The sequence below is a fragment of the Opisthocomus hoazin genome, chromosome 21, assembly GCF_030867145.1.
Source record: "Opisthocomus hoazin isolate bOpiHoa1 chromosome 21, bOpiHoa1.hap1, whole genome shotgun sequence".
Taxonomy (NCBI): Eukaryota; Metazoa; Chordata; class Aves; order Opisthocomiformes; family Opisthocomidae; genus Opisthocomus; species Opisthocomus hoazin.
The window spans coordinates 10,066,502-10,078,749 of record NC_134434.1 but is presented as its reverse complement, the minus strand read 5'-3'; the positions used below and the strand labels follow the sequence as shown (position 1 = coordinate 10,078,749).

Below are 12,248 nucleotides of genomic sequence, written 5' to 3'. Positions count from 1 at the left end.
GGCCTCCCCCCGCCGCCCGGGCCTGCCCCCGCCCGCGGCCCGGGCCCTGCTGGGCTGAGCTCCCCCCGCAGCTTTCGGGGCTCTGCCAGGGAGCGTTTCGGCTCCTGAGGGCGGCTGGCGGCGTAAGATGGCGGCGTGATAAACGCCGGGCTGTCAGGCGGCGGCGGAGGGGGGGGGTTGCCCGGGGCGGTTCCGCCCTCGTCAGCCGGGAAGGGAGGCGGCTATTGGCATTTTCACGAGCAAACCGAGCGGGGAGAGGGCCGGCCTCGGGCGGGCCGGCGGGCGGGTGGCAAGTTGGAGCGCTTGACCTTGCAGGCCCGGGCTGGGGCGTCGGCACTAGTGGGGCTGTGGTGTGGGGGGAGAGCTGGCGGGCGGTGTGCAACGATACAGAATCATTAAATCAGTAAGGCTGGAAAAAACCTCTAAGATCATCCAGTCCAACCATCAACCCATCAACCACCGTGCCTGCTAAACTGTGTCCTGAGGTGTGGGTTTGCTGGGAAACGTGGCTTTTGTGCGTGATAGGAGCGTTAGAGCCTTTACTAAAAGTGAGATTCAGAAGGTTTTGTCTGGTGAAAGTTACTGTACTGTTGGCTGCCAGTGTACAGGGTGGTGGAGACTGTGGATGGTGAAAGTGCATTCTCTTCCTCACTGAGCAACAGTATTCCGTGCTCGTTAGGAATGCTGGAATTCCCATGTTACATCACGCCATGTAAAATCAGCAATAATGGCGTCCCTTATCCTCAGACTCCTGGAGCGTGACAGAAGCAGCTGAGATCCCAATTATGACTGTAAGAACAATGACTGGCAGCAAGTAAACACCAGTGACAACATTAGCTCTTAACAGTCTGCGGACGTAATTCGTAGATAGAGAATCCAAATGCACATACCACGTTAATAAACACAAAAGAGCTTTTGTGCATAGAAGCAAATGCATATCGGTTACTATCAAAATGAATACTAGAACATGGATTTCAGTTTGATGCATGCGCAGCTCTGCAAAGCTGCGTTGATTTGCTTTGCATATGTTGGCTCAAAGTAAGAAAACAGGAAAATCTGTGATGTTTAACTTCAAGGGGTGGAACACAAAAATGAAGGGTTTTTTTCAAAAGGAAGTCAAGAGGAGTTACTTGCAGACTAAATGCGTGTGGGCGAGACAGAGAGGAGGGTTTGTATCTGTTTAGTCTTTTCAATTCTTTAAAACCTTAGCAAGGTTAAACAGCACAGTAAAAGGAACCATTAAATTATACACAAACAAAAAAAACACAAAATAATCTGTGTTAAGCTAAATGTAATGGGAAAGAACAAGGAAAAATCAGACAATTTGTAATTACTTTTCACAGCCTTTGCAAAAACCTGTATCAGACACGAGGCAGAGAGCGTTATGAGGAGTACTTCGGGAGAAAAACCTTCAACAAGCTATGTTAAATCAGTAACCCCATACTGAAAACAACTGGGGAGGATCCCCTGTTAGGAATGTGCAGGAGATGGTGTTAACAAACCCAGTCAAATGGAAGTGCAACTAAAGGAACAAACTGATAATAAAAAATGATTGATTGAGGTGATATTCCAAATTGTTGAGGGGGGAAGAGCCGTGGCTATTCATAAACAAAGATAAGCCTAAATTAGGTGTTATTTTTGAGGAGGAGATCACGGAAACATCTATTCTTTAAAAACCCTGCTCCATTCTTAACAGCAATCAAAAAATAATTAGGAAATAATAAAAGATTAAAAACATCTTCATGCCTTCATTATGTAAATGTTTGAGGCCCAGATCTTGAATGCCATGGGCATTTCTTGCCAATAAAGAGAAAATGGCAAGGACAGTCCGTGTGAAATTGCTTGTAAAGGAGAAAGAATTAGATGGACTGCAGCTCTGGCTTACAAAGAAGGTGACTTAATGTTCACAAAGGGTATAAATAAATAGAAAATTCTTACTTGCCATTTCTAGTAACTCATTTTGTTTCACGCCCCTTATTCTTACCAGGCAATATGTTGAAAATGAACGGAAATGTTTTTCAGGTAGTATACAATTTAACGATGACACGCAATATCATGGTATGTTAGAAGCTAAGAGCATAAATAGAACAAAAATGGGAAGAAATGGCCATCAAATACAGCTATTTTTGTCTCAGAAAAGCCTTGAAGCACAGATTGGTAGCTGGTGGGAGGATGCAAACAGAGAGTGTTGTGATGATGGCCTCCTTCCTTATGTTGTTTTCATTTGCATTGGCCACTGCCTGGAACAGGTGGCCTGGCAATATGGCTGCCTGTATTTATGCTTCAGGCTTTACCTCTTCATTCGTGTGCTTGAAAGCCCCCTCAGCAAGGCAGGGAACGTAAGCAACACAGCCCCCACTCCAGGTACTTGATCTTTATCCTACGTTGCTTCCTAACAGCCGTGTCCTTCAGTGCACCGCCGCGCTTCTCCTGACCTTTGAACGGCTCTACCAGCCCCGCTGGGGAATTCGGAAACATCAAGCTAGTAACTGTTTCTAACCACATGCATTTAATAAAGGCAAGGGGTAACGGTCTGCAGGCACTGCTCCAAGCAGCATTTAGTGATCCATGCACTGTTACGGCCGTGCCCAGCCTGCTGCCATCGCCATCATGTCCAACTCCTGCCGTTCGCTCCGGAAAATCCCAGGAGGGCGAGGGCTGGACCCCGCGCCCCCCCGAGCATCAGTGACCACCCACAGCGCGGCAGCTCCCCTGGCGCCGGGCTTTCATCACACGGACCCGCGAGGCTCCCAGCGCGGGGCACCCCCGCCGCCCGGCCCCAGCCAGGAGCGAGCCGGCGCGCTGCCTCACCGCTGCGGCTCCGCGGACTAGCCGGGAGGCCCCAGGGCAGCCGGCGGCCCTTCTCAAAGGCCGCCCGGGGGGAGTCCCCGCTCCCGCCAGGCCAAGGCGGACTCGCGGCGCCCGGGCCGCAGGGGTGGGACGAGGCGGCGCTGCTAGGCCGCGGCCTGCCGGCGGATCTGCGCAGGCGCGGCCGCTCGAGGTCTGCCACGCGTGGGCGGCGGGCGGGGAGGGAGCGGGAGCACGGGCCCCTGCGGGCGGGGCGCTGCGGGCAGTGACGGCACAGAGGCCACGCCCCAAGGAGGTGGGGAACTTCCGCCCGCGAGCGCAGAAGCCGGTCAGTCGGCCGAGCCGCGGGCACGCCCACACGGGAGGGGGCGGGGATTCCAGCCGGCTCGGGCCTCTTACAGAACAGAGGGGAAGGGTTCTGCGCTTGCGTCACAAGCCGGTTCCCAGCAGCCCTCGCGGCCCCTATATAACCGGCATCCGGGCGCCCAGGCGTTCTACATTCAGTGGTCCCCACCGCCGGCGTGTGCTGCTGCGCTGCCGTTCGGCGCCCGCTTTACGTGACCGGGATCGTCTCGCCAACCGCCACCATTGCCATGCCAGGGTATTCCAGCGAGAGGGACAGAGGGTGAGTGCGGGGGCGCGGCCGGCGCCAGCCGCCGCCAGCGTCCGGACTCTTAGACCGACCGCGGGGTTCCGGTGGTTGTTTTTTAGACGCTTAAAATGGCGGCGAGTCGCGAGGGTTGGGCCGCGCAGCCTTTCTCCTCAGCTCTTGCTGTTTCGAGGTCGCCGGCGCTGCGCGACGGGAGGGCGGGGGGGACGACACCGGATTGAGGAGCCCTTCGCGAGGGCGGCCGCCGCGCGTGGGCGGCTGCGCGAGCCGCGACGGGGCGGGATCCGCCCGCCTCAGCGCGGCCCCCGCTTGCGAGGGGCGCGGGCGGGCTGGGGTCTTTTGTTTTGTGGGGAGAAGGAACTCGCCCCTCCAGGGACATTTTCCCCCCTCCCCGAGGTCGGATGGTCTCCGCAGAGCTCGCTTCTCCCCCGTCCGTGGGGGTGGGCTGGAGGTTTGTGGGTCAGTGGGTTGGCCGGGCGCCTCGCCGGTGGCGAAGCCGCGGGGAGCTCTCGGTAGGGCGGTTTCCCCTTCCTTGCCCCTCCGGAGGGACGGCGGCTCCCCGCGGCCGCGGGCAGGATCCGGCCGGTCCCGCTTTGTGTTGTGTAAGCGGATGTTAATGGCCGGCCCCGCCATGCGGTGACTGAGGGGAAATCAAAATGCCGGCTGCTGCCGCCGCCTTTGTTCCTCCTCCTCCTCCCCCCCCCCCCCCCCCCCCGCCCAGCTCAGACTCTAAAATGGCAGCGGCTGGAAAATGTGGCGTAGACAGAAATGAGAGACAAAGGAAACAGCGCTTGCAGGAAGCAGCGGCCGCTCAGCCCGGTCCCCTCTGGGAGCGCTGTGTTGTGCGGGGCGCGATCGCGCCCCGCGCCCGCCCGAGCTCGGGGAGCGGCCGGGGGGGGGGGGGGGGGGGAGAAAGGAGGGAGGGAGCCAGCCCCGCGCTGGGAGCCATCTCGGCCGTCCCTGGACCGGGGCTTGGCGCTGCTCGGAGCTGCGCCTCGGGGCTACCGGCGCGGATGAGCCTTTTCCAGCGCGGGGACGTGATTATAAAATGCTGGTGTAAAACGCGTGGCCTCGTGAAACGTTGTTACTGGGAGACGTCTCTCTTCTGGGATGCAGGAAAACGTTTTATGGGAAAGTTATCGCAGGGTTTCATAACTGCCCCTGCCTGCTTTCTGCGGGCTGACACAGTGGGAGTGTCACTTGGGTGGGAAACCATTTTGATCACGAGGTGATACAAAGGTTGTAATGTCCTTACTTTGCTTGTGTTATAACTTGCCGATAGGCCTTTCGGTTCCATTTTGTGGAAGCTGCCAAGACAGGTGTTGCCTTAGCTTCTGACTATAAGTTGCAGCTAGGCAGACACTGGTATCTGCAACTTAAGTATGTTTTTTTGAAGTTTCAGTATCCTGTAGGTGGGGTTTATAAATCTGATTTGTAAAGTTACAGGATGGACCATAAAGATAGTGGTTGTGTAAGAAAGGGACCAAAATGTTTGTTTTGGATTCTATGTTATGCTGTTCTTCTCTAGGTTTGGAGTCCCACGTTTTGGAGGAAGTAGAGGTGGACCTCTCTCTGGGAAGAAATTTGGAAACCCTGGGGAAAAACTTACAAAAAAGAAATGGAATTTAGATGAGCTGCCCAAGTTTGAGAAGAACTTCTATCAAGAACATCCTGATGTAGTTAGACGTACTGTGGTATGTAACCTATCCAACTCATGCAAAAGTAAACAAATCAGTGCAAACGTGCCGAGGGTCATAGGGCCCCGTGAGGCATGGTTGGGTTAACTTAAAAGATAACTTCAATATCAAAGCCTGTTTCCAATAATGGGATTTTTGTCTTGCAGCAAGAAGTTGAACAATACAGACAAAGCAAAGAAGTCACAGTTAGGGGCCATAACTGTCCAAAACCGATTATAAATTTCTATGAAGCTAACTTTCCTGGTAAGTGAAGACAAGCATGCTGGTTGTTCTTCCAGTCTTAATTAAGACAAAGTCCAAGTTAATAAGTTTCAATTTTCTCTTCAAGCAAATGTTATGGAAGTAATTCAGAGGCAGAACTTCACTGAACCAACTGCTATTCAAGCACAAGGTTGGCCTGTTGCATTGAGTGGACTGGATATGGTTGGAGTGGCACAGACTGGATCAGGGAAAACGCTGTCTGTAAGTTTTGATTGTAGCCTTGGAGTACTAACAGATTTCAGCAGTGAAAGTATGGCCTGGGTTAGTGCAGGCTGAACACTGCTGGGAAGAGATTTGTAATGAGACTTTTCTTATTTCCAAACAGTACTTGTTGCCTGCTATTGTGCATATAAATCATCAGCCATTCCTGGAGCGAGGAGATGGACCCATTGTGAGTATTCCTAAATGAAAAGTGATCTTAATTGCTAGAGAATGTGATTTTTTTTTTTTTTTGTCCCAATTGTCCATGCTCATAAGAGTGCATAGCTGTATTGTGTTTCTTTGTGTGACTAAAGTGGTTCTGTGTTTTGGTCGTCTCCCAAGGACATTCCATAACCTCTGACTGGTTTGTCCTTAAAATTGTACAGAAGGGGCTAGATGTCCCATCTTGGAAACTGCTGTCCCCAGAAGCTAGTTAGTGACTTTCAGGTATCTTACCATGCCACATAGGTCAGTGTGTGGTGTTAATTGAGATGCTAGACAATTTAGTTGACTTAAATCCACTTCGGTCATTCTGGCACTGAAGTAATATAGGACAGCCTTTCCATTTAAAACTAGCTAGTGTCAGAATGGAAGCTTCAGATAGGCATTGAACTAAAAGCTGGGCATCTTTTATTTCTAGTGTCTTGTGCTGGCACCAACTCGTGAGCTGGCTCAACAAGTGCAGCAGGTAGCTGCTGAATACAGCAGAGCATGCCGTTTGAAGTCTACATGTATTTATGGAGGTGCTCCGAAGGGACCACAAATTCGTGACTTAGAAAGAGGTATGGATAAGCCTTGATGCATCTCTGCATGAGGCAATCTGAAAACTACTTCAGCTGACTTTACTGCTTGGTTTTGAGGTGTGGAAATCTGCATTGCAACACCTGGAAGGCTTATAGACTTCTTAGAAGCTGGAAAGACCAATCTCAGGAGATGTACTTACCTTGTCCTCGATGAAGCTGACAGGATGCTTGACATGGGATTTGAACCTCAGATCAGAAAAATTGTGGATCAGATAAGAGTGAGTATAAGTGGTTCATGTGTTCATTGCTGTTACAGAAATGCCACTATGCTCATTGAAGCAAGGGCAGTGCAATTAACTTTTTCAGGCTTGTCTGGGTGGACTTTTTTGGTTGGACATCTGACTGTGTGTTGATCTTGCCCTGACCTAGTCTCCTCCTCCAGCCTGACAGGCAGACTCTGATGTGGAGTGCCACGTGGCCAAAGGAAGTAAGGCAGCTGGCTGAAGACTTTTTGAAAGAATACGTACACATCAACATTGGTGCATTAGAACTAAGCGCAAACCACAACATTCTTCAGATTGTGGATGTGTGTCACGATGTGGAGAAAGATGACAAGTAAGTAGTTTGTGTGGGCAAAGCATTCAATATGTTTTTTAATGATTAGTTTTAGTTTATGAACTGCATTTGTCTTGATGGATCTTTGACACCAGTCTGAGGCCACTATAAAAAGTAAAGAAAATCAGGCTGTTTAAACTTGTGCAGTACAAATCAATCCCAGATCTAACCATGATCTCTTTGTAATAGGCTTATTCGTTTGATGGAAGAAATAATGAGTGAGAAGGAGAATAAAACAATTGTTTTTGTGGAAACCAAAAGACGGTGTGATGATCTTACCAGGAAAATGAGGAGAGATGGGTGAGTCTAATGGCTGGAACTTCAGTAAGCCACCCCAATAGTCTGAGCATGCTCTTGATTCTTCATGAGGGACCACTGAACTGTGGTGTCAAAACGATACAGTGACACCAGGTGTCAGTTAAAGTGCTAAAACTAACTCTGGAAGCTCTTTGCACCTTCCCCCTAGTCCTGTCTCTGACTCATGAGGCTATTAGAGGAATGTCCTGAGGTCAATTGAATTCTGTGTTTTCAGGTGGCCAGCAATGGGTATTCATGGTGATAAAAGTCAGCAGGAGCGGGACTGGGTTCTAAATGGTGAGTACTTCAGCAGTTTCTACACATGTATGATCTGTGGTACTTGATGAAGAACCTGATGAGTTGTTTGTGTTACAGAATTCAAACATGGAAAAGCACCAATCCTGATTGCTACAGATGTTGCATCCAGAGGTCTAGGTTAGTACAACTCGTAATGCCAGTTGCCCAAAGCTATTTAAAGAAAGTCTATTGCTTTCTTTAACCTCTGCATTTTTCTAAGTTTTCTTCACATAAAGGTGCAGTCTTTGTGGCAAGGCCTAGGCATGACAATCGGAGGACTCGAGGGGGATGGAGGACTAGTGGAAGTGATCGGCTGGCTGCTTCCAGTCAAATAGAGAGGTGAAAGCTGAGAGCATTGTGTGCCAGTAATCTTCAAAAGGCAAAGATCATCCTTTAAACTACTACCCCGTAAACTGTTCTCTTGTGAAAGAAGCAGTTTCATTCACAGTTCACTTTGCCCTGGTATTTCTCTTCTCTCCATGCTTTGCATGATTTGCCATGGTGCAGTACTGTTAGTTTTGTGCATACTGTCTGCTGTGATCTGTGGGTCTTTGAATTTCAGTGAGTTTGCTGAAATGTTGAAGAGAATAATTACAAACTTCAATGTTCAATGAAATTTTTTTCAACCATGAAATGGAGAGAGCAGCTTTAAAATGTACTAAGCCTTGTACAAAATTGGTGAGTACTGGCACATGAAATCTGAGAAAAAGTCCACCTCTCACTTTAGCAAGTGGGGCAGGAAAGCAATGGCTTTTCAAATGCCTTTGAAAGTCGAAGTTCCTCCACCTATACATAGTCGTCATGTCGAGACCTGCCAGAGAGAGACACATTCTCAAGTGAACCCTGGCTTCTTGGAAGTGCTTGCCTAGACAAGACACAGTGCATAAAAACAACTTGGTGACTTTGGGGGGACAGGTATGTTTTTCTTGCAGCTGCGGTTCAAAGGTCTTGGCAAGACGAGCAGTGTTGGCCCCTTTTTTTCTGAGCTTCTAATGAGTGTGTATGTGAAGGACCTTGTATGTTTTTACTCTAAGGTCCTCAAATGAGCACATGAAGAGGCTGCTGTGAGCTTTAGTGGCCCTACTGCAAGAAGCATTCAGATGTCACTTGATGATTTGTAAAGGGGACTCTTGAGTTGGGAATGACAAGCAAATGCATACTCCTTTATGGTAAGGTTTTGGATCACAGGGTGGGTGATGAGACGGGAACAGACGGAGTGTGCATAACTTTCTCTTCCACAATACTCGTGCAGAAATGGATAATTCTAACACTGTTCTTTGCAGCCATTATTTCCTTTAAAGTACTATTGTCTAACGTTTATCTTTGATTTGGCTGTTGTGGTGTGCAAAACTTTGTACCTTGCTTTTTGCCACACTGCAACACTTTACAGATGTGGAAGATGTGAAATTTGTCATCAATTATGACTACCCTAACTCCTCAGAGGACTATATCCACCGAATTGGACGAACTGCCCGCAGTACCAAAACAGGCACAGCATACACATTCTTTACTCCTAACAATATTAAGCAAGTAAATGACCTCATCTCTGTGCTTCGTGAGGCTAATCAAGCCATCAACCCCAAATTGCTTCAGTTGATTGAAGACAGAGGTTCAGGTAAGTACTGTCATCAACTGCAGTGTGTAGCTTTCCTCTTGGAACAAAACGGAAACTCAAATTCCACCTCCAACCTCTCTCCAAAATGGATGTTGAAGGTGGTTTAGCTACCAGTTATGGTGACCCGAAAAGGTATTTACTAACACAGGAACAAAAAACACCCCCTTCCCTGAATGTCCTGTGCTTGTGTTGTGGTGCACCTATGGCTGGTGCTGGCCAAAGATGATGCACTGCAGAGTATTTGCTCTGAAACAAAACACGTTGGGGCTCAGTTTTGTGGCGTTTTCTCATAGGGCTAGGAAGGATGGACGCAAGTGTCCTATTGCCAGGATGAAAATGACTTTTTGCCTTGATGCCACCCCTTGTGTTAGCGGGGAGAGTATGACTCTCCTTGTAGGTTAGACAGCTTTCTCTGTCAAAATAGTCTTCATCTGGCTAGAGTCCAGTTGGCAACTGGGAAGTTTCTGTAGTAGGTTTGCCTTGCTGGGACAGAAGGAAAGATTTTTTTTTTTTTTTCCTCTTATTAGCTGAACTCATTTGGTGGTGTGGAAAATGCAGCCCTTATGATATATATAACTATGTCTTGTCTTTTTTAATAGGTCGTTCCCGAGGTGATCGACGTGACAGATATTCTGCGGGCAAAAGGGGTGGATTTAGTAGTTTTAGAGAGAGGGAGAACTTTGAGAGAACCTATGGTGCATTAGGAAAGAGAGACTTTGGAGCAAAAACTCAAAATGGGGCCTACAGTGCCCAAAGTTTCAGTAATGGAACTCCATTTGGAAATGGCTTTGCAGCTGCAGGCATGCAGGCCGGCTTCAGGGCTGGGAACCCTGCAGGAGCTTACCAGAATGGCTATGAGCAGCAGTACGGAAGTAATATTGCAAATATGCACAATGGCATGAACCAACAGCAGTATGCATATCCTGCCACTGGTGCTGCTCCTATGATAGGTTACCCAATGCCAACAAGTTACTCTCAATAGATTAGTGTATTTAAATGTTTCAGTTTTTCATAATTGCTCTTTATATTGTGTGTTATCAAAACAGGATAGTTATTTAAGAAATGGGAAATGCAGAAATGACTGCAGTGCAGCAGTAATTATGGTGCACTTTTTCGCTATTTAAGTTGAATATTTCTCTACATTCCTGAAACAATTTTTAGTTTTTTGTACTAGAAAATGCAGACAGTGTTTTCAAAGTAAATGTACAGTGATTTGAAATACAGTAACAGAAGGCAGTGCATGGCCTTCCAATAAAGATATTTGAAGACCGAATTTTCTTTCAGATGGCAATTTTCTCAATGTGCACAACTTTACATTAATGGAATGTCAGATGTTTTTATATTAAATTCTAGAAAGGTTTCTCAGCTGTGTCTGACTAAACATTTAAGCTTATACAAAAAACAGCCTTGCCTTGTTTGGGCTAGACTGCTTAGCATGGCAGGCTCTGCTTCGATGGTGAAGAAAACTAAAGCTGGCTTCCAAGTACCTGTTGGAAATGGTACTCTTGTCTCACTAGCCTATGGCCAGTGTTTGGAAAAGAGCGGCTGGAGTAATGGTATAGCTAAATAAAAGTCTTGCTAACTGAAACTGCAGCGGTGTTGCTGATAAGCTGCTACAAGTGTAGGAAGCTTTTGCAGCACTGTAACTGTTGCCTTCACAGGAGCAAATGTGCAGACTAGGCTTGAGTGTAATGTGTCTGCAGCTGCCAGGCCTTGTGAGTTAGCATGCAGGCTTACTATGAGTTTCAGAGAAATGGGAAGATCTTAGTATTAAAACTTCAAATTATACTTAAACTTGTATTGAGCAGTGATTTCTTTATGGAAGTGGTGGGAGGGAAGTGGGCTGTTGCTGATCCATGAACTTAGTGGATTTTTTTCTTTTTTTCAAGACTTGTAGTACATGCAAATGACTTAATCTCAAAGCACTGCCTGTACCTCGTTGATGAGGAGCATAGCTGAAATAATACTTGCTCCTGGGGTTAAAGTACTTTAATGCTTTCAAGTATGGTATATTAAAATTCCAGTTAATACTGACTTTCAGTTTTTCTTGCTTGTTTATCAGTAACAATGATTAGTTTCAAGTTTAACAATACTTAACTACAGCTTAATGTATTCAAGGTTAAATCTGTCTGCAAGAATCAAAGCATGATTCTAGCTAGGTCAAGGTCATTTTAAACCCAAATCACAGTTATTTCTTTTACACTTGCCTGTGGTTAGTTCTTGGTGGTTGTTTTCCTCTGAGGCTCAGCTTGTAGTGTTCTTAATCACAGCCTAACCTGCCTCTTAATTATGTACTTCTGCCTGATCTGGGTGTTCTGTCAGGTGATGGTACTTTTGTGATCATTCAGTGTTGCTATCAGAACTTCAGCTGGAGTCCTGAAATACTACCACACTTGAGTCTAAAACTCTAGTTAGGAATGTGGAAAGTCTTTTTCATTGGCTTTGCAACATTCCCCTTCCTTGCCTTCAGCATGGAGCAAGAAGGTGGTTGTTTATCTTTGAAATATGGCCCGTTAATTGCCAAGTTTCCAGGTCAGTTGCCTGAAACAAAATGCATGGAAAGCTTGTTTTTGTTTCAAAACTTGAACATTGACAGACATTTAACAGTGATGCAAAGGACAAATAGTCTTTGTCCCTTGCTATGGGAAATAGCACCAATCAGATTTGTTGAAGTGAAACGCCGATTTTTCAAGGCTGTAGATTCTTGCTGGACTTCAGTGTAATTATGTGGCCAAATCAGCTACCTTTAGAAGCTGAAGTAATTATAAACTTGGAAGCTATGACTCTTTTGCTTCTAGAAATGTGGGTTACTGGAGTACTATTTCTGAAGTTGTGGGGTTTTTTTAAATTTTCAGTTAACCAGTAAGGTACAACTCTTGAAAACCACAGCCACGTCTTGAATGTTTTTGCCTTGTGGTGTTTCCAAATGCCTGTCTTATCGGTGTTCCCTGAGGGGGTGTTGCATAGTGTAAGGTAGGAGGCCCTCTTAATATTTGCACGTAAAACGGTAAAAAAAGAGCTCTCCTAAATATCAAAGCTACGGGAGATACTCTGATAGAATTGAGCTCATGGCAAATCTCCTTTAGAAATAAAATGGTAACTGG

At 47.2% G+C, this 12,248-nt stretch overlaps 1 protein-coding gene across 1 annotated transcript; it reads left to right on the top strand.

Moving 5' to 3' along the window:
* Positions 1-3,294: 3,294 nt before the first annotated feature.
* DDX5 (DEAD-box helicase 5) lies at positions 3,295-10,938 on the top strand. The gene is made up of 13 exons (XM_075440786.1): positions 3,295-3,433; positions 4,947-5,112; positions 5,262-5,358; positions 5,444-5,577; positions 5,702-5,767; positions 6,218-6,359; positions 6,438-6,598; positions 6,763-6,935; positions 7,125-7,235; positions 7,468-7,529; positions 7,608-7,667; positions 8,920-9,144; positions 9,744-10,938. Exons 1-13 carry the CDS (start codon positions 3,402-3,404, stop codon positions 10,124-10,126), a joined length of 1,812 nt encoding a protein of 603 aa, XP_075296901.1. The 5' UTR covers positions 3,295-3,401; the 3' UTR covers positions 10,127-10,938.
* The last annotated feature ends 1,310 nt before the right edge of the window (positions 10,939-12,248 follow it).